General features: G+C 39.3%; 3 protein-coding genes across 5 annotated transcripts; 1 reads left to right on the plus strand and 2 right to left on the minus strand.

Moving 5' to 3' along the window:
* Positions 1 to 564: 564 nt before the first annotated feature.
* On the plus strand, positions 565 to 2,199 carry LOC101075478 (ribosomal protein, large P2). The gene is made up of 5 exons (XM_003973071.3): positions 565 to 720; positions 1,491 to 1,614; positions 1,696 to 1,744; positions 1,826 to 1,918; positions 2,073 to 2,199. Exons 2-5 carry the CDS (start codon positions 1,492 to 1,494, stop codon positions 2,147 to 2,149), a joined length of 342 nt encoding a protein of 113 aa, XP_003973120.1. The 5' UTR covers positions 565 to 720; position 1,491; the 3' UTR covers positions 2,150 to 2,199.
* Positions 2,200 to 4,953: 2,754 nt separating this feature from the next.
* On the minus strand, positions 4,954 to 8,197 carry LOC105417803 (uncharacterized). Of its 2 annotated transcripts, none has more exons than XM_011613667.2 (6): positions 8,060 to 8,197; positions 6,498 to 7,121; positions 6,294 to 6,404; positions 6,132 to 6,193; positions 5,518 to 5,778; positions 4,954 to 5,366 (listed from the first exon to the last, which is right to left on the minus strand). In XM_011613667.2, exons 2-6 carry the CDS (start codon positions 7,105 to 7,107, stop codon positions 5,331 to 5,333), a joined length of 1,080 nt encoding a protein of 359 aa, XP_011611969.1. In that variant the 5' UTR covers positions 7,108 to 7,121; positions 8,060 to 8,197; the 3' UTR covers positions 4,954 to 5,330. The 2 variants fall into 2 exon arrangements, with proteins under 2 accessions (XP_011611969.1, XP_011611968.1); XM_011613666.2 differs by having other exon boundaries at positions 6,498 to 7,113; positions 8,060 to 8,196.
* Positions 8,198 to 12,785: 4,588 nt separating this feature from the next.
* Positions 12,786 to 16,948, minus strand: LOC101075697 (potassium voltage-gated channel subfamily A member 10-like). 2 transcript variants are annotated; one of them, XM_029826353.1, is made up of 3 exons: positions 16,916 to 16,948; positions 16,646 to 16,800; positions 12,786 to 15,889 (listed from the first exon to the last, which is right to left on the minus strand). In XM_029826353.1, exon 3 carries the CDS (start codon positions 15,737 to 15,739, stop codon positions 14,051 to 14,053), a length of 1,689 nt encoding a protein of 562 aa, XP_029682213.1. In that variant the 5' UTR covers positions 15,740 to 15,889; positions 16,646 to 16,800; positions 16,916 to 16,948; the 3' UTR covers positions 12,786 to 14,050. The 2 variants fall into 2 exon arrangements, with proteins under 2 accessions (XP_029682213.1, XP_003973121.2); XM_003973072.2 differs by having other exon boundaries at positions 16,646 to 16,946.
* Positions 16,949 to 20,130: the final 3,182 nt, after the last annotated feature.

Genomic DNA, 20,130 nt, shown 5'->3' on the forward strand with positions numbered 1-20,130 from the left:
AGTAATTATTAACTTATTTTCTGTAAAAATGATTGTTAAAATGCTTCCATTACCATTTAGTACTGTTTTGAAAATTTGAATATCAAAATTATTTTCTAAATAATAGAAATGTATACTTACAGTTCTGCACAGACTAAGTTAGTTTAAGTTTATATTAGTAATGTATATTATGACCTAATTGAGTCAAGTAGGACTTCAGTCTATGGATACTCAAACAAAATTGATCATCAGCTACTCCTAATGCAAATGTACTTGGATATTTGTACTTAAAAAGCACATTATTTTTTAAGGTCTCAAAAAAAGAAAATTAGTTTCCGATGCTTCTAAATTATATTTTCATGTAAAGCTTCCTCCTTTATATATCCTTAAATATATATTAGAAACAATTCAGAATCAAATACAAGTAATGCAAATTATTATTAAATTTGCTTTAAACATAGTATAACAGTTTGTGTATTAAAATATAGGACCGTTTACACCACAGTGAGTGAATTGAATGTGCGTTAGGACCACGATACATTCTTTTACGATACATACTTATGACGTAGTTTCCGTTCTCAACCGTTTGACGGCGTTTCAGGATGTGACGTGTTCATTACGTTCATTATCAGACCAATGAAATTGTCGCATTCAGCTCCTATTTCCCTTTCCGGAACCGCCTCTTTCTCTCTTTCTGGATCTGCTAGCGAGTCCGCTGTTTCGTGTCTTGTAGACTTAAAAGTAAGTCAATATTTCATGTATTGATTCTGTATTTGTTGAATATATTTGTTGATACATTTTTACTTTACCATCGGCAAAAATTTAGGGTTAACGTTTTAAACGTGATATCGCCCTAAGTAGATATATATATGCCATAAACGGAATACAGTTGTAAAAGGCTAGGCGCCATGCCGTCTCAGCTAGCTGTGAATCACGGGCCACATTATACTCGGTGATATTTTTCGAATCCAAACCAAAAATTACGTATTTAAATGTACAGCTTTCTCAATTTTCCATCCATTGTCGTGATTTTAACAATAATAAAACACAAATATGTGATCTGTCAAAAAAAAACTTGCTAACGTAACAGCTAGAATGAAATTGTCCCTCGCTGTAGTACTTTTTTTGTGTGAAAGTAGTACAGTAATTTTATTTTAATTACATCGCTTTTGTTCATACTGCTAAGATATTAACGACGTCTTCCACGTGGTCTACAACATGTTCTTTGAAGCCACCAAGTGGCCACTATGTATAATTGATGAGTGGATAGTAAAACTCGCCAGTTCAGATACACATGCATGTTTATGTCAAGGTGGATCTACTATGTAAATTGAAGAGAAGAATTAATTTCAAGTTTTAATAGTAAATATTGTCTTTGTCTTGAAAGGTAAGAATCTTCATTGTATTTACTTGTCTAATGTGAATGTTATGTAACTGTAATGTTCTAAGATAATAATTGTTGTTGTGTATTTTTGTGTATTGTATCATTGTGTATTTTCTTTTCTTTGCAGAATGCGTTACGTGGCCGCTTACCTCTTAGCTGCGCTTGGTGGAAATGCCAGCCCTTCAGCAAAGGACATCAAGACCATCTTGGGTAGTGTGGGAATAGAGGCTGATGATGAACGTTTAAACAAGGTACTACATGTAATAATAGTTATGATGTTAAATATATAAAACTTATTCCTGCTGCAGAATTTTATTGTAATTTCTCTGCAGGTCATTGGGGAACTCAATGGAAAAGACATCAATGAAGTCATGAATTCAGGTAAAGGCCTTCTGACTAAACATGCAAAGCAGATTTTAAGATTGCCAATTTTACTAAAAAAAAAATCAATTTCCCCTACAGGCCTCTCCAAGTTAGCCTCTGTACCAGCAGGTGGTGCTGTTGCAGTGCCTGCTGCTGCTGCTGGTGGGTCTGGTGGAGCTGCACCTGCTGCTGGTGTGTTGAAATCCTTTTGTATTTTGTATCCGTTTGTATTTTCTGAAGCATAGATTGAGCCTCTTTAGATAGACTTGTTTTATTTATTTGGCTGACGATTACCTTATGTGTTACCAATGCTTTGATCATTATTGATCTTTTGACTTTGTTGCAGCGGAAGAGAAAAAGGAAGAGAAGAAAGAGGAATCAGAAGAGTCCGATGAAGACATGGGATTCGGCCTCTTTGATTAGTCTGCCTTCCCTCTTTTCTAACGGAAATAAAAATGTAAAAGCCTTGTAAACATTGGTCTGTGTCTTGGATTTTAAAATAGTGACTCAAACAAATTTACTGTATTTTTAAACGAACACAGCAACTTGATGCTTTCTGGCATTCTTCAAATAGTTACATCGGGGTAACCTATATTTATATGGAACCCATGGTTATATTGGTCAGATGACTCAAACCACATAATCATGTTTGTGGAGGGATGAGCTGGGATTTAGTCCTGGACAAACATTTTAGAGCAAAACCATTTAAACACCTTTTCCATCTTTGACCCCTGTTGTCTTTTATTATGGTACATGGGAAGAGTCTAATGTATAGATCATAAAGTCATCTAGTCTTCATAGTCCATAATAAATTTCATCTGTCAGGCTGTTTCATATCAAAGAGGCTCTGAGTTGATCCTTGGTGCCGTTCCACCTCTATTTTAATCTCCCTGTCACATCTACAACAAACTAACATCACTCCTGACTTCCTCATACATTACCAGTTCATTTGTAAGGATTACTGAAAATTCTATTTTGAGTCACTTAAAACTGAAGGCAATAAAACATGTATATTTTGGAACAATTCTAGACTTAAGGTCAGACAGTATAACTCAAAATCGGATAAAGCTCTTTGTTTTTGTTGAGTACAGAATAAATGTCTTCAGTGGTGGCTGCAGTTTGGCGTTGACTTTTTTAAAATTTGCAGCCTGTCACTAAGCTACAATCCAACAATGTTGTGGAACAGGTCTGTGTTACCATATTTGACTCTCTCAGCTCATTGGTTAAGGATAAAAATGTCCATGGGACATGTAAGGGTGATACTTTTTTTTTTCTTTTTTTTTAAATCCACTACGTAACTTCAGCAGATTGCATTAAACAAGAATGTCACTGACAGAAACAGATGGCTTATCTTCACATGTGACCTTGATAGGAAAATAAAAAGGAAAGTGGTAAAAATACAGTACACTATACTTTACAAATGGACCAGGGAAAGGGCTAATGTGGTAAATGAGGCATTTCATGCTCCTGTTCATTCAGAATCAGAATCAGAATCAGAGTACTTTATTGATTGACAGCACTGTACAACATTACCCACCACCATTACACACCATAAAAACCTATTAAAGATAATAAAAAGAGTAAAATGAGAAATAAAATAGAATAAATTAAAAATAGAATATAAATATAAAATGTAAAACTATAAAAATGTAAATAAATGAACTGAATGAATGAATGAACTGAATGAATGGATGTCCCAGTATTATGTTATTGCAGTGTTGTTCCAGTCCTTCTGTTGGCCCTCCTCCCCCCCAGTGAGGAGTTGAACAGTCTGATGGCTCGGGGGATGAATGAGTTCCCCAGTCTGTTTGTTCTGAACTTGGGGAGGCGCAGCCTCTGGCTGATCAGGCTTCTCTGGCTGTGGATGACAGTGTGCAGAGGGTGGCGGACATTGTCCATGATTCGTTTTGTATTTGTGTACTTGTGTTGCATAGCACCAAGCTGCTGAACACACAACAATCCCCTTATGAGCTTATTAGTTCTGGTAGACTATTACGGCACTTTCCAAAAGCCATTCACTTTGTTTTTCAATACACTACTCTTGCAAGCACACAGGCTGTTAGCTACAACAAATATAAATGTACAATACAGTCTCCATACTCATACTATAAACTCAACAAAAAAAAAAGATTTGACCAGTTGCACGTCCCATTTGCACATTGTAGATTGTAGGTCCCATTCTTCTAATACTACACATCAACAGAAACACTAAATCTTTACACTGTAGGCTAAATGGTTATGCAATTGCATTTAAATGAATTTTAAAAAAAGGCCAATAGTGAATGTATTTCTTCCAACGTGTGGTTTGCTTTGCTTCAGCAGGTGCTGAAATGTTTATAGAGGTAGTTAAAATTTTGCAGTGGTTGAGTCACTGTTGCAGGACATTGAATGCTCATGGTTATTAATAAAAAGCAGGTAATGAATATAGCTTCATGCAACTTAGCTTTAAAGAGAGTTACTGCTGCATTTTTTAACCTTCATAAAGATAAATTCTTACATTCACAGCTGAGTGCATGCAGCTCTAATTTGTATATAATAATAAATGTAAAGCCCTTAAACTCTTATTTTAACTGCTAGAGAAAAACCTCAATGCTTTTTTCTTTGGCCAAGATAGATAATTTTGAAAAATTAAGGACCTCACAGATAAAAATACATAATGATGTCAGAGTTGTGCAGAAGACAAGAATAGGTGCCTCATACAAAACCAGTTAAAACCATTTTTACAAAGAATAGGATGGGGAAAGATTTGTAGGGGGAATGGATTGAATCAAATTCCAGATTTTAAAAACGTAAACTACCGGTACTCCAAAAAGTTTTCTCCCCAATAATATTCTAATATAGTTCAACTTCTAAGGTGTAGAACTCAATTTCCCATAATCCAATAACACCGTTTCTTATTGGGGAGGCCTTCTGTTACAGTAGGAATGTTTGCTATTGTCATCAACCATTATATTTTAGCTACACACCACCGACAAAATTGGGTCGTAACATATATCTCAAGATTTTTTATTTCATATACATATGATTCAGATTTTATTCAACATTTATTATTTTCTTTCTCATGAATGCCAGCATTCATTGAACCTTTGTGTATCTGTTGTTAAATATTTCTGTCAAGCTGTAGAAATCTAATAAAAAAAGAAAACTATTGCACAGTTTATGCTGTAAAATCAGGAGGATACTCCACTGGACTTTTGTAATTTCATTTAAAAAAAAAAAAAAAAAAAGCCGTTATTCCAACAACTTTAATATACATTTTTCATGTAGACATAAAAACAAAGCATTACAATCACAATTTAACTTGCAGAATTATCTTTCCCTGATCCTGCAATAATAAAAAACTGTCATAAAATTGTGCTTCCAATGTGAAAGAGTCATGTCAACACTGAAAAGAAAAAAATACAGCTAGTTTTCAGCAAACATCCTAAAATGAATTGCACAAATATTTTGTCACTAACCCATAAAAATCATAGCTTAAAATTAATTTTAGGTAGTCCATTTGCTTTGTGAAACAGCTTGGATGGCTGTAGCAAGACAAACATGACCTCATCTGTTATCCATGTTTAAAAGATGTTAAAACTCTCAACTTCAGCTGTATTTCTCCTCAGTCATCGTCAGACAATGGATATTCGGTGCATACCTATAAAAGTGCACAAATAATAATACAAACTATCATGTGCTTTTATTTTTATATTGTTTTAATCTCACAGATGCAGATTTCACTCAAATGTGAATAATTTTACTGAAATGCATTTTAAATAATATCAAAAGTGCATAGATGTGACTCCTACCTGTTTATATTCAAAGCGTTCCTGCAGGTAACGGTTCCCCAGGCCGGTGATGTGACATACGTTCTGTTTGGAGAGTCGCGCAATCTTGGCCGTGAAGTCATACGTGAATGCCAGTTTAACCAGCTCAGGTGCTGTGGGCAGGACAGTGGGGGGATTGTGGGTCGGCGACGCTTCTTTTTCCAGATATGCGTCGGCAAGTTCCTGAAAAGAGGAGTACGACATTCGCTGGAAGAAGCTGTTCAGGGTGGGGTTCTCTTTCAGCTGTCGAAGAGCAGGAGAAAATAGAAATGACAAGAGCAATCATAGCAACATATTTCTAACCAGTCTACTGGAACGTAATATTAATTTTCAGTCAAAATAGGCAATTGAAAGCAATCATTTAGCTCCCAAACTGATTAAAATTCACACAGATTTAACCAGTTAAAAACGTGTGGAAGTGGTTAAATCTTAACGTGAGGATAGAAAGAAGGAAATACTGATGCACAGGATATGACTGCATAAAATGTAGTTTTTCTTCCTTTTAGGTCAACTGATTTAATAAAAATTCTATGTTTTGTAATGTTTGAAATACACTGTAAAATATTCCCAAATTTACATTGTGTTTCATCACCAACCTTGTCATCTATAGCGTCCCCCTGCTCCTTTGTCAGAGCAATGATCCTGTTGATGAGCTCCTCTGGGGTAAAACAAGCAATAGTGGTTGATTATCATAAGCAAAGAATAATAATAATAATAATAATAATAATAATAATAATAACTAAAGGAAAAATTCTCACCATCAGAAAGATGTTCAACTTGCTCTTTCTCTTGGACCTCGATGACGATTTTTTCCAGTTCCTCCGTGACTTTCTCATAGTACGAGTATGTCGGTTCCACACTGATAACAGCTGGAAGGAAATAAAAAATAAAAACACTGAATCTTTGCAACTGTTGCATCCTTAGAATAAATCACAGACAACTTCTCATGTCAGACAACTTACAATCAACTCGGGTGATCTCAGCGTGATCTTTTCCACTTCGGCTGTGTTTTGTTAGAGACAGCCTCTGTTTGGAGAATTTTCTTCTCATGGGTTTTTTTCTCAGCAATTTTTTTTTCTGCTGCACAGTTGGAGTGTTTGGCACATAGGTGGTCACACTGTCAGAGGATCCCCCCAGTTGGGGGACCTCAGGGATCTCCGGTGGATCGTCCTCCTCTTCGCTTTTCTCCTCATTCTTCGGACTGAAAAAACCAAGCAGGTTTTTCCAAAAAGAGCTTTTTTTGTTCTTCCTGGATTTTCTAGTGGTTTTCTGTGATTCCTGATCAGTCTTCTCAGGCTGTTGTGAGGATGGTTCAAACACAGAAAATGGACCAATTTCTATGCCATTTGGCAACTCTGGTATGTGAATGGAAGGGTCACTGGAATGTAGTCTTTTCCTTCTTGGATTGGTCACCCATTTTTCCTTTCTCTTAGACTTCTTGTTATCATATTCGCTGTCATTGAGGCTGAGGCTGCGTGTGATGTACACCTCCAGTAAACGGATTGTGTCTCTGTGAGGCACAGAAATCAACTGGCCATTGACAGACTTCCGGTTTTCTCCTTGCACCTCCATTGAAGCCTGCAGGTCTCAAAAAAGAAACAGAACATTGAAACATAGAAAAATCTGTATGTCACTTTAACTCATTCAAAGAAAAAAATGTTAAGGATGTGCTGCACTTGTTTAGAAATAGTTTTGTAAAATGTTTGTAGTAACTATAAGGTTTTTATGTAATAGTCCTACTTTTGTTTGAGCTGAGAACTTAAACTTTAGAAACAAAAAACAAAGGTGTAATTTATAACAAGTAACCTTCATTGACTCAAGGACATGAGAATCCATGTCTCTTTAGCCTAAAGTTAAAGTTAATTTAAAGCAACAATTATATATGAAGCAATACTGTTTTCCTATTTATTTATTCAAATAACACACGTATCTAATGGTGCCCTTCTGTGCACATTTGGATTCTTTTAAAAAAGAAAACCCTGAAGAATAGTCTCTTAAAGTCTCTTTTTCAAGCTTTCGTCTTCATATTACTTTCTCTGTCCTTGTTTCCTCTTCTGCATCTTACTGACATGGATCCATGATGATTTTAAGATTTGTGATTGATATAAAAAAAGACAATTCATTTATAAGCATAAAAGTTGCTAAGTCCTTTTGAAGTGCTATACAATTCGAAATGACATCAAGGCAAAAGGGTGAAGACAGAGTAATAAAACACTTGAAACGGACAATGGAATTAACTGCTGAATTAACTAAATCCAACTTGGTTGCCTGACTTTCATTCCAAGAACAGAGCAGAGCAGTGAGTCTGTTATCCCAGCAGGATTAACACACCAGGAAGGTGAGACCAGCACTATCGTTTTGTTTGTCTGTGTGTGGTTTTTTTTAGTGCCATGCAGTACACCAACCAATTAACTCGATCCTTTGTCAAATACGCTGTGGGATACTTGAATATCTTGTGACCAGGAAAGACGCGGATTTTTTCTTTAAAAAGCACCTAAGTCAAGGTAAAAAAAAAAACACTCACCTTTTATGTCGCACCGTCTCACCACAACTTTTCTTCTCTCCGCAAAGATCCACTGAAGAATAAAGTGACGCGATTTTCGGACGTGCGTCTACCTGCAGACTCCGCCCGTTTATCAACACTCTGCACTTCTTCCGCGGTGTTTCAGGGCGTGAAACAGGGAGAACCCTGCCAGCTGGCCTACATTTCACTGAAAAACGTCACGACACAGCGGAGTGATCTTCCTGTAAGCGGTCATCGTTCCCACCACTTTTACGTACAGGAAATACGAACAGTAGCAGTCTTAAATATCAGTAGTGAATAACATAAGGAACAAAGATCTACTTAGGACGGGAAAACTCGTGAAATCAACGACCACGGGTTTTCAAAATACGCGGGCTGGACTAGTTTAATGTAAAGTATTAAATAGGCTGAAATATAACAGGCTTATTCCCGTCACCGAATTTGGAGAATTTCTCTTTCACTTTAGACATATTTCCTCGTGGGGAAAATTGTTGAATTATTGCTGAAAAATATTTGCCCCATGTTACTTCATACTGTAAATTTTGGTTTAAAAAAAAAAAGGAACAGAGCATTTCCTTCATTGTTTGTATGAGCGAATGCAAATATTAAAATCTACAGGGGAAAATGGTTCCTTAATTTTGTAACAAGTGATAAACTCCAGGCACGGTCAAACAGCATAGAACAAAAACTTAAATTCGATTCTGCCTATTCAAGATTAATCAGTTTACATTTAACTGGTGTTTATTGCGCAAATATTATACATACGTACAAGAACATACTATTTTGTGTGGAACAACTCTTGTTCGTTGAATGTTCTTAGTTTCTATGATTCCAATAAATACATTAGCAATTGACCTTTGTAATCTGGTTACACATTAACCATTATTGATCCGACTTTGTACAGTTTCCCGTCAGTTCCTTCTTTTTATGTAACTACCGTCCCTTCTGTTTGCGGACACGTATGAACACGGGCAAGCTTGACTAAAGAATGTAACTTTGCAAGAGATTTTTGAGCGTGAACCTTGATCACAGTGAAACTCTCGTTCTTGTAGACTTTCCCCTCTTTTTTTCGTTTTACCACAGTAAATTTGAACCAAGGCATAGTATATCCAATTGAGTGTACATTACATTATACGCTTTTAGCTTGTAGTTAGAGGCAGTCACCACAGGGCGGCACCACAAAGACTAAAATTATGCGCTTTCAGCCTGCACGCCAGGCAAGGATAGACATCGTTGTCTTAAATTTGTAAGAAAATACCTGTAAGAAATGTAAGACTCTTGTTTCATTCCATAGAAGTCTGCTGTCAGTGCAGCGTTGCAGTCACTGTATCATTACTGTGTCATAAATCTTTATAATCTTGAATTATTGCTCTGGCTCTTCCTCGTGGTCGGCATTATGATTCTGACGCCACTCACTCGCCTTACACTGATAAATTGAAAAACCCTGTTAGAGCAAACCAAAGCTAATAGTGCGAGATACTGAAGAAAGACAACTGTCAAAAATTATAGTGCCTACACCTGCATTCTGCACTGTATTAGGGTGTATACACACACACACACACACACACACACACACACACACACACACACACACACTGAACAATACTGGAAGAGTATCTGGGAGAAAGGGACAAGACACGACACTAATGCCCAGTGGCTGCAAGACCTACAGACAGAGCACAGCCAACTTTCAGAACAAGACCCAGTAGTCATCACCTTAGCAGAAATCCAAACAGGTGTGTCCAAAATGAAGGGCTGGACAGCACCAGGGCCAGATAAGATTCATGCCTACTGGCTTAAGAAGCTGACTGCACTCCATGCCTGCCTGGTAGCACACATGAACCAGCTGCTAACATCAGAGAACCACCCGGAGTGGCTAACCCAGGGCTGGACAGTCCTCATAATGAAGGGCCCCAAGAAGGGCACAATACGACCCAACTACCGGCCCATAACTTGCCTCAGCACCACATGGAAGCTCCTGTCAGGCACCATAGCGGCTAAGATCAGTAGACACTTGGATCAATACATGAGCAGAGCACAGAAAGGCATAGACAACAACACCAGAGGTGCCAAACCCCAGCTACTGGTCGACAGGGCAATCGCCCAGGACTGTAGGATGCGACACAGCAACCTGTGCAGTGCCAGGAAGCCTATGACTCAATGCCGCACACATGGATACTGGAGTATCTGTATAACATGGAGTATCTGTATAAGATCAACAGGACACTAAGAGAGTTCATCCAGAACTCCATGAAGCTGTGGAACACAACTCTGGAGGCCAACTCAAAGCCAATTGCGTATATATCAAGGAGATGCTCTGTCCCCCCTGCTGTTCTGCATAGGCCTAAACCCCCTCAGCCAGATCATCACCAAGAGTGGCTATGGGTACCAGTTCCGAAGTGGAACAACCATCAGCCACCTCCTCTACATGGATGACATCAAGCTGTATGCATAAACATCAACAGGACATTAAGAGAGTTCATCCAGAACTCCATGAAGCTGTGGAACACAACTCTGGAGGCCAACTCAAAGCCAGTTGCGTATATATCAAGGAGATGACCTGTCCCCTGTGTGTGTGTGTGTGTGTGTGTGTGTGTGTGTGTGTGTGTGTGTGTGTGTATTGTTTAAGAATGAAAAAGATATGTAGGGAATGGTAGAATTATTTTCCTTTTCTCTCTAGTTGAGCCTTTCACGGTCATGGCGAGGATGCTGGAGCCGATCCCAGCAAGGCAAAGCAGGGTACATTCCTGAATGAGTCACCAGCTCCTCGCAGGGCACAATTTGAGCATTTGGAGATTCAAGGGTTCCTCTCCAGGGCTCCAAAGGTGTTCTGGCATCCCTCTCTGTTGCCTCCCAACTTTCATCTGCACCAGGATTTTTTCCCTGCTTCTCTGCTCAGTCCCCTAGAGACTTAGCTACCACAACAAGCTCACATCAGTTTAATAGCTGACGATTGTCTTTAAATTATTAGACGCAAGGAAACTCAATTAAAAAAGAAAATCAAGTTGACTTGCTTTTGTTTTTCAAGGATTTCACTTCTTATCTAAGAGGCTAATGAAGAAGCCTAAGTTTTCTTTTACCTGGATGACTAAGAACATCCTTCAACAAAATCCTAAAGGACTTCAGAGAAGTTATAAATCAAAAACAGAATGAATACTGGTATTAAGTCCCTCCGACATTTAATCACACTGTCTCATCATGCCATCATCATTGTCACCTGTCTGTCCTTCATTTTTTTCCACCACCGAGAGTGCAGATGGGACACTTTCGCAGCATTGGTTACATTGTTGCTTTATTCCTTATATCTCCCCTCCCTTGCATTTAGAACTAAATGAAATCAGCACAGGAATACCAATAAAGAAGCTATAATCCTTGAATGTTGTTGAGCTTGTCAAAACCGGAATGAATGGCGGAAGTAATTTTAATCAATATTAAAAGCATGAGGGTTGTTACATCTGCAGTAACAGCAGCACTGCACTGTCACATGCAACCGCCCCTTTGCAAGGTCAATGCTGTCATTGTTTTGCTCTGTGTATCTAAAAAGAAATAGTTTAAATGGATACAATACAAAGAGACAGATTCTAGTCCTGAACTCTTTGTCCTGAGGAGGACCATTCACTCCACTGCTGGCTGGGCAAGTCCAAAATTGGCTTATCTGCTGACAATACAGTAACACAATCTACTGATACAGTGCCAGACGCATTGTCGTTCAGCTTCCGTGCAAGGCTTCTGCATCGCTCCCTTTAAAACTTGACACAGCTTGTCACCGAGCTGGAGCACAAAACACAAGAGTCATGCAATGGTGATATATTTAGATCCATTAAGAGCTGCAGTAGAGCCTGCCGTGTCATGGTGGTGGGAGCATCTGCTGATCTGTGGGTGAATTTCTGTGGTGGAATTCTGATCAAAGTCAGATGGATTTGATCTCTTCACGGAAAGCCAGATGAATTATAAATGACAGCCTCAAATTGACTTTGACCTTGCCACAGCAACCTGACAAATGATAAAATGCTGTAAAGCTTCTACTTTTGTGTATCACTTAATTATCAGTGATAAAAAGGGCGCAAGGGCAAACCGTTAACCTGACTGTTAACTACTGACAAAGATCAGATGGTTGCAAGTAACCTGAGCTAAACTTAGTATGACATCTCTCATTTCCTCATGAGGAATCAAATTGTTGAATCTGAAATCAAAACTTTGTTTAATGAAAGATAGCAATAGTTTATACTCTTAATTTAACTGTACGAGGCACTACAGCACCAAATGAGAAAGCCCATCTGTCAGAGGTCAACATTTCATTCAATTTCCAAAAATGTCACCTTTCTTCTTTAGATGGTATCTTCCTCTTTATCAAAAAAGTGACAAAATCTTCTTCTTCTTCACCCTCTTCCTCTTATGCAGAGTGTGATTTTGTTGACAGAAGTAAGGACAGAGAGGGTTGTAAAACAACACTGAACAGGCATTGGCAAACTAAAACAAGAGAACAGTAAAACTGAGCCTTAAAGCATGCCCTAATACAAAGGGGCCCATTATTATGTCTTAGAATTATCATTATTGTCATTATAAATGATAAATGTCCAGTGGTACAAGTGAAATGATCACAGGTCAACACACAGTTAGTCTATTTGTTTAATAAAAGGCACTCATCACAGGACTCTGTCAAAGGACATTGTACAGAATCAGTGCCAAAACATGAAGTACTTTATAACCTAGTAAAGTGCTGACATCTAATGTGACTCAGGTCACATTATTCAGTTTCATTTTACTTAAATAGTACTGCTCTTTGTCCACCCCAAAGTCATTAATATCGTATTTCCATAATTTATGAGAAAGGCATTGATTCTTTGACAACCTTTGCAATTCTACATAAGCTGTATATTTTAATAAACTCTGATGTCTGTTCATGTGTGGCATGCACATATGTTTTCAGATCAATAATCATTCATTGACACACCCAGGTGAGGAATTGACTTTCATAATTATCGCTATATGATAAAATACAGTAATACTTTCAGCTACTCTAAATATTTCAGACACAGATTGTAACCGTTTTAGCTAATTGTATCACTATTACATAAACTACGAGGCTGATTAGCTCTAGATACTAATGTTTTCCCTGCCAACAGCTGATGGTTCTAAAAGAAAATTAGAATTTATGAGATACGATATATGGAAACAACTTTTCTTGCAATTAGATTCTAGGGTTTTTGAAGGGTTACGTTCATATCATAATTATATTTCTGCCTCGTGTGTGAGCTGGTGAAACTTATTAAAGATGACATTAAGGTAGTGAAATACTAATCTGTGACTTTTAAATGCTGAGGCATGTTGCTGCTGCAAGTACTACGCATCAAGGGCAAAAGAGTAATTTTGATTAACATTCTCCAGCCTTAAAAACTAATCGCAGCTATCTTTCCCTACCATTTATTCATCACAGCGTTCTGTGTCAAATGGAGAGGAGATGCTGGCTGTGCATTCACAGTTATAGATTTGCTGATACAACACTGCGCACTGACATCCTCTTGTCTTAAACTAAACACATGCTGCCTGACCTTGACAGTTGTGCCAGGTTTTATAAAGATTCTGCTATACTATGAGCTCTTGGGATACTTCTTCCATCTTAAATTATGAAAGCCATCTTTGGGACATGCTCTCTGGCTATTTCAAGGACATCTAAATCTTACTCATAATTTTTCCTTTTATGTATACCATCGATTGTACATATTAGTGTGTCAATTCTCACGTTTCTCGCCTCATCATAACTGATACATTTCAGAACTAGTAACTCACAAAATAGTTGCCTGTGGTAATTGCACTTTGACACATTCACAAGAAGACACATCACTTTTAAAAATAAGTACCTATTAATACTGTAATAGTGTACACAAGTGCTGCCATGTTTCAAGTGCAAATATCAAGAAAGATTATTTTAAGTTAGTGCTTCAGTGCTTTTCATGACCTTCACATAAATGGGTAATTAAATGCTTTATTTCAATGCATGCCATTTTTGTCATTCTGCCAGGTGCCGTTGCTCTTGCTTAGTGAAGGTGTGCTTCCATACTTGTTTGCAGATAGTTTCTGAGCTGCTTCTGCTGCCGCATCCATGATCTGTTTCTCCTCTTGCTCTGTTTCACGGTGGTAGAAGTAATTGAAGTTGGAGACAATGACCGGGACAGGTAAGGCAATGGTCAGGACGCCAGCGATGGCACAGAGGGTGCCGACCATTTTGCCTCCCATCGTGATGGGACACATGTCTCCGTAGCCCACGGTGGTCATGGTCACTACAGCCCACCAGAAGCCATCTGGGATGCTCACGAACTGGGTTTGAGGCTCATCCACTTCTGCAAAATAAATGGCGCTAGAGAAGAGGATGACTCCGATGAAAAGGAAGAATATGAGGAGCCCTAGTTCTCGCATGCTGGCCTTTAAGGTCTGGCCCAGGATTTGTAGACCTTTGGAGTGTCGAGAGAGCTTAAAAATTCTGAAAACTCTTACTAAACGGATGATTCGCAGGATTGCCAGGGACATGTTCTGACTGGAGTTCATGTCATCATCAGGGGTTGTAGCCAGATCTGTTCCCAGTGTCACAAAGTAGGGAATTATTGACACTATATCAATGATGTTCATGATGTTATTGAAGAAGTCACTTTTGCTGGGACACACCACAAAACGGACACACACCTCAAAGCAGAACCAAATGATGCAAATCGTCTCCACAATGAAAAAGGGATCCGTGAAATAGGCCATCAAATCTTTTGCAGCAGGTTGGGAAGCAGAACTGTCCTGAGTTCCATTTGTGATCTGGTTCAAAACTTGGAGAAAGTCGCTGTCCTCTCTGAACTCTGGGAGAGTCTCCAGGCAAAAGATGAAGATGGAAATGACGATGACAAATACAGAAACCAGCGCAACAGTTTTGGCAGCGCTGGAGCTTTCCGGGTACTCAAAGAGGAGCCAGAACTGCCTTTGGAGGTCATTACTGGGCAAAAGCACCTCTGGTTCTTTGATGAAACCTTCATCTTCACGGAACTGTTCCATCGCCTCATGGCCCAACTCATAGAAGACAATTTCATTCGCAAAAACATCTAAGGGAACATTGGCTGGTCTACGGATTCTCCCGCCTGACTGATAGTAGTATAGAATACCATCAAAAGCCGGGCGGTTTCTGTCAAAGAAATATTCATTTCTCATTGGGTCAAAGTAACCCATCCTCTTCAGGGGGTCACCCAGCAGTGTGTCTGGAAACTTATTTAGAGTGCTGAGCTGCGTCTCAAACATGAGCCCGGAGACGTTGATGACCACCTTCTCGTCTTTCTCTTCTACGAAGTGCTTTTCAAATAAATCTTCATTCTCATAGCAATCATTTACCATTTTACTGAACACGCTGTCAGAGGGAGACTCTCCATTCATCAGCAATTTCAGATTTGAGATCAAGCTTCCGCTGCTGGAGTTTGCTTTCGTGGTTAGGGTCAACGGACTGGGAGGAGACAGCCCATCTTGACCGGAGTGATGCCTGTGCCGCCCTCTACGTGGTGACTGGTGGGGAGAGCTCAGACGTTGGGGTAAAAGATTCTGATCGGGAGCTTCAGAAGTAGGTGAAGTCGGGTACCCGGAGTCACTTGGATCTCCGATATTGATGCCGACATCATACATGTTTTCAAAATTAACAAGTGGTACCTCCATACCCTCACTGTCAGCTTTTTCTATCAACCTGGCTGGGGTGCAGGAAACAGGGGCGATGCCACAACCTCGCAAAAGATCCTTGTAGGGCTTCCTCCCTCCTGATTTTCATTAAGGCAGCTGTAACTCTCCTTTAGTTTCAGGCTGGGTCACCTGTGAAAGAGAAGGGCAACAGTGAAAAGTACTTGCTTTTCTTTGTTTAACAGCCCGCTACAGTTTTGCTGATTTTTCTGTCACTTCTGTTTGCATCAGCAGCAAACTTGTCATCTGATACTCTGCTTGCACTGTTCTTTTTTTTCTTCTTCCTGATTCAGTCCAATGACCTGAATGAAAGACAACGCTCAGCACAATTTTGTCACCAAAAATGCTTACGTGGGGTGTGGATAATATTATTTCTGTTCATGTGATACATTTTTAATTTTTTTTTTCATGGTAGCGACTCACAAAAAAAAAAAAAATCACATATGTTCAGTCATTGTTAAACAGTTTGTTTTAAATCGTATGCAGTTAAGGTTGGTGATCAGTATCAGATATTTTTTCCAATCTATTTTCCAGTTTCTGTACACAGGATTCAAAAGGCCTTGACATGTGAAGAGTCTCATTTGGTTCTATTTTCACTTGCTTTAGATAATAAAATGGATGAATCTGCAGTTGAAATGTCTTAATGGAGGTCTTTGCAACACACAAAAATAAATTAGTGTGTTGTGTTGGAAAAGAGACATCACTGACATCACTAGGTTAAAAAACAAAAAATAAACACTAAGAATGGTCTGCTACTGTGGCTTAATTGACAAATAGCAAGTATCCCAAAACAACCTTGAAAGACATTCTTAGATACTTGTCGACAAACACATGTTTCTAAAGTGTAAAGCTGAGATCCAGGTGTGTGCAGATGTTCGCACCACTCACCCATGTCCCGGCTCTGCAGAAGTTGTTGTGCCCTTTTTACCCTTCCCAGCGGCTCTGCCGTGCTCCCCCTTCTTCTCTTCAATCTCTCCCTCATCCAGACTCACAATCAAGAATGTGTCTGGCTGTATTAAAGCTCCCATTGGGTAATTTAATACCTGACACGAAACCAGAGATGCCAGACATACCCGATCATGCTAGCAGAAGTGCACAGCTGCAAATACGGGCAAACATGCACGGTCAACTCGGCGTATTTTGAATGTTGGGGGTCACCTGGCTTTTATTCTCCCCGCTCCCCCCTCTGTCAGCTGGATAAGTTGTGGCTCTCTGATAGGAGATTTGTTCCATGGGAACCAATCGCTGCCTGATGTGTGGACAGAAGAGCGGGTCCCACTCATTTTCTATTCCTTCCTGCAGTATAAACATCCACACATATCATCCATTCCACCTTCACCTGGGGGATTATATTTTACAGCTCTCATATTTACCGCAGCGCACATCCTCCTGGCATGGCTTAATTCCACTGTTTACATTCTAACTTACTGATGAGGATGCAGAGATTTATTCCATTATACACTAGTTTTCAGTCAAAGGGAGTGTTTGCAGTAGTCCACATCAGAGAAGGCGCGCAATATTCCTATTCAAAATATCAAGATGTGCCACAGATTAGTGGCAGCATTTCAGATGGGTGCAAGATAAAGACAGTGACAAGGACACAGTCTACCTTTGGTGTCAGTTTCACAGCTCCTGAATTAAATGCACAATCTCAATCTAAATCCAAAACATGTTGTGCTTATCCTTTTAGGTTTTTCCTTACAGGCGTGAATGCTTGAATCAAAGTTAATCTACTCTCTTTGAAGGACAGCCAATTTAGAGGCAGCCAATATACTCACCCAATGTATGAGTATAATGTTACCTGATCAACAACCAGTTGCCAAAAGTTGAAATCGTTCCCTCATCTCACTCTGATCCTGGTGCAGGCAGGAGGTAGCAGTCTCTTGTTCCCCTCTCTAACACTGCGGCGGTGTAAGCAGCACCACTGCAGGCACATGGCTCCAAGGTCACAGAAAACTGTTTGAAGACTATAGAACCCACAGATCACTGCACACAATCTCCTTCAGGGATACACAGTAGATATGTGTCCTAATGAGACCTTCATCGATCGAGACATCGGCGAAAGTAAGCCTCACACATTTGTGGTTAAGACTAATATTTATGTTGTGCACGCAGGAGTGCAGGGGCACACACACACACAAACAGCACAAAGCTGATTCAACATGCTCCATATATCACAAAGGGATGTTTTTTCTAGTGTGATCCTACAATGTCCTGTACATGTCATTGAGAACACACTCAACTGAGGGATGACTGCCACTTAGACACATCGTGATGATATTCACTATGGGCATGCAGAGACAGGCGGATGGACGTTGAGAGGGAGCAAGGATAGGCTGAGAGGGTAAATAATCAATCCATTCCATAGCAAAATGATTTCTGTCAGTGAAAATGGGAAGACAGCAGTGAACTGGGGAGATGGACTGCAGCTACTGCGGCATCAGTTGCCTCAGGACTCCTGACAGTGATAACGGTCCTCCCTTTGTCCTTCCCCACAGCCCTCGATCCATCATTTGTTTCTCCTCCCTCCCCCCCCAGTAACCCTGTCACCTTATTCATTAACAGCCGTGTTGACAAAGCACTTTCCCCCCTCAGGCTGCTTTTGCGCTAACTATACTGATGCTGCATACGTGCATATAAAAGACCTCCTGAGCACCTTTAGAGAGTTCAACTTGGAAACATTCACATTAGACATGGAGATACATCTCATTTCAAAACTAAAGTGGTTGGGACAGACTTTAAGATACATATATAAGATAAGAAGCCTTTTTAAATGTGCTTTCTTAATGTCAGGACACAGGTAACCTCTGAATGCCTGATGTGTGTTCATTAAAAATTATTTAATTATTTGTTATTTACTGCAGCGTAGTTTGGCATCTGTCTTGAAAATGCCTCACTAGCAGTAATGTTCTCACTGCAAAAAACATGCAAGGTTGGATCAGGAGCATACAAGGGCATGCAGCAACAGCTCTGGTGTATGAAAGCAAAAGCCCGTTGTGCCCTGCTTATTTTGCTCATTTCATCCTGAAGCAGCAGATTTAACTGCACAAAAGTTTGTTGTTTATCTCCATTATTAAATTGCAATTACAAAAGCATAGTTGATTTGGCTGAATAAATGGAATGTTTGTATTTAAACACATGACAAACTACAGTCTCCTGGGTGAAAAGCTAACAGCTGAAGTCTTCTGAACCTGAAGGACACCTTTATATGAAACCCCTTTGTGTCTCTGCCTAATCAATCACTCACATGTACGAAACGCAGTTGGATCAATATTTGATGGGAGGGGGGAGTGAGAACAGGCTGTTCACGCTATAGCTGACAAACTGATCTGGGATTCAAGGTTGGGACCAACCTTGATTTTTTTTTTCACTTTTGGGTGATCTTTTTTATAAAAAAGCAAATGGTAAGTACATTCTGAAGGTAATAATAGCAATTAAAAGTGTTTCTGGCCTCTGGCTGAACTCTTCCGTTCAGTGTTTAGACAGGATTTGCAGCTGATAGAAACGCCCATGCTCGCTCTCAGAGCAATTACCCCGCTAAGGAGATTATGCAACTCAGGAGATCAGCCTGGAGAATCACCCCTGTAGATGCTCTAAACACTGCAGACTTAATTGAAATGTCTGGATTTTTTTTTCTTTCCTCTGCACACTAATCAACAGACGGAGGTTCATCTTGAATGACTTGGAACTGGTGAGGCGAAGAAACGACCAACTATCCAAATGATTTTAAACACAACACAAGCTGGAACACTCAGTGGTTTGATTAAATGACACCTTTTTTTTGTATCCATACTGCCTCTGTTGTTAATAGACAACAATCTAGAACTTGATTACACACACTTAATTCCTCCAAAGGACAAAGTATACATAAAATGCGGGAGCTCCCACTGTTTCAACAGTCCTCATGGTTGGACGGGGAGGTGCCAAATCTGCAGGTGAAGCGAGCGTGCCCAAAACCTCCCGAGGTCCACTAAGTCACCTTATGCCAACATTATGGTCTGTTGCGGTGCAAAAACCCTTGATATGATGGTATTACGCAATCATGTGGGAGATTTAACAGATTCAGTCTCATCTTAATGTTTAACATAGAACCCATGTGATAAATGTTAACTTTCTTAGAGAAACAAAGCTGCTCTTAGACCTGATTTTTCATTTTGTTTTTTCTATAATAGATAATTACACACTATCAATCCTCAACAATCATGCCAAGTATGAGTGGCATTTAAATAAATAGCATGCTATTCAAATTGAAGAAAATTTTAAATATTAAAACAGATTTTACCTCATCCAGTTGAATAAGAAGCTTGTTTATAGTCAGTCACGCATCCTCCTGGATTAACGATGCAATGGTAGTGTCTTAGGAAGAAATTGTA

This window comes from Takifugu rubripes, chromosome 19 (genome assembly GCF_901000725.2).
Source record: "Takifugu rubripes chromosome 19, fTakRub1.2, whole genome shotgun sequence".
Classification (NCBI taxonomy): domain Eukaryota; kingdom Metazoa; phylum Chordata; class Actinopteri; order Tetraodontiformes; family Tetraodontidae; genus Takifugu; species Takifugu rubripes.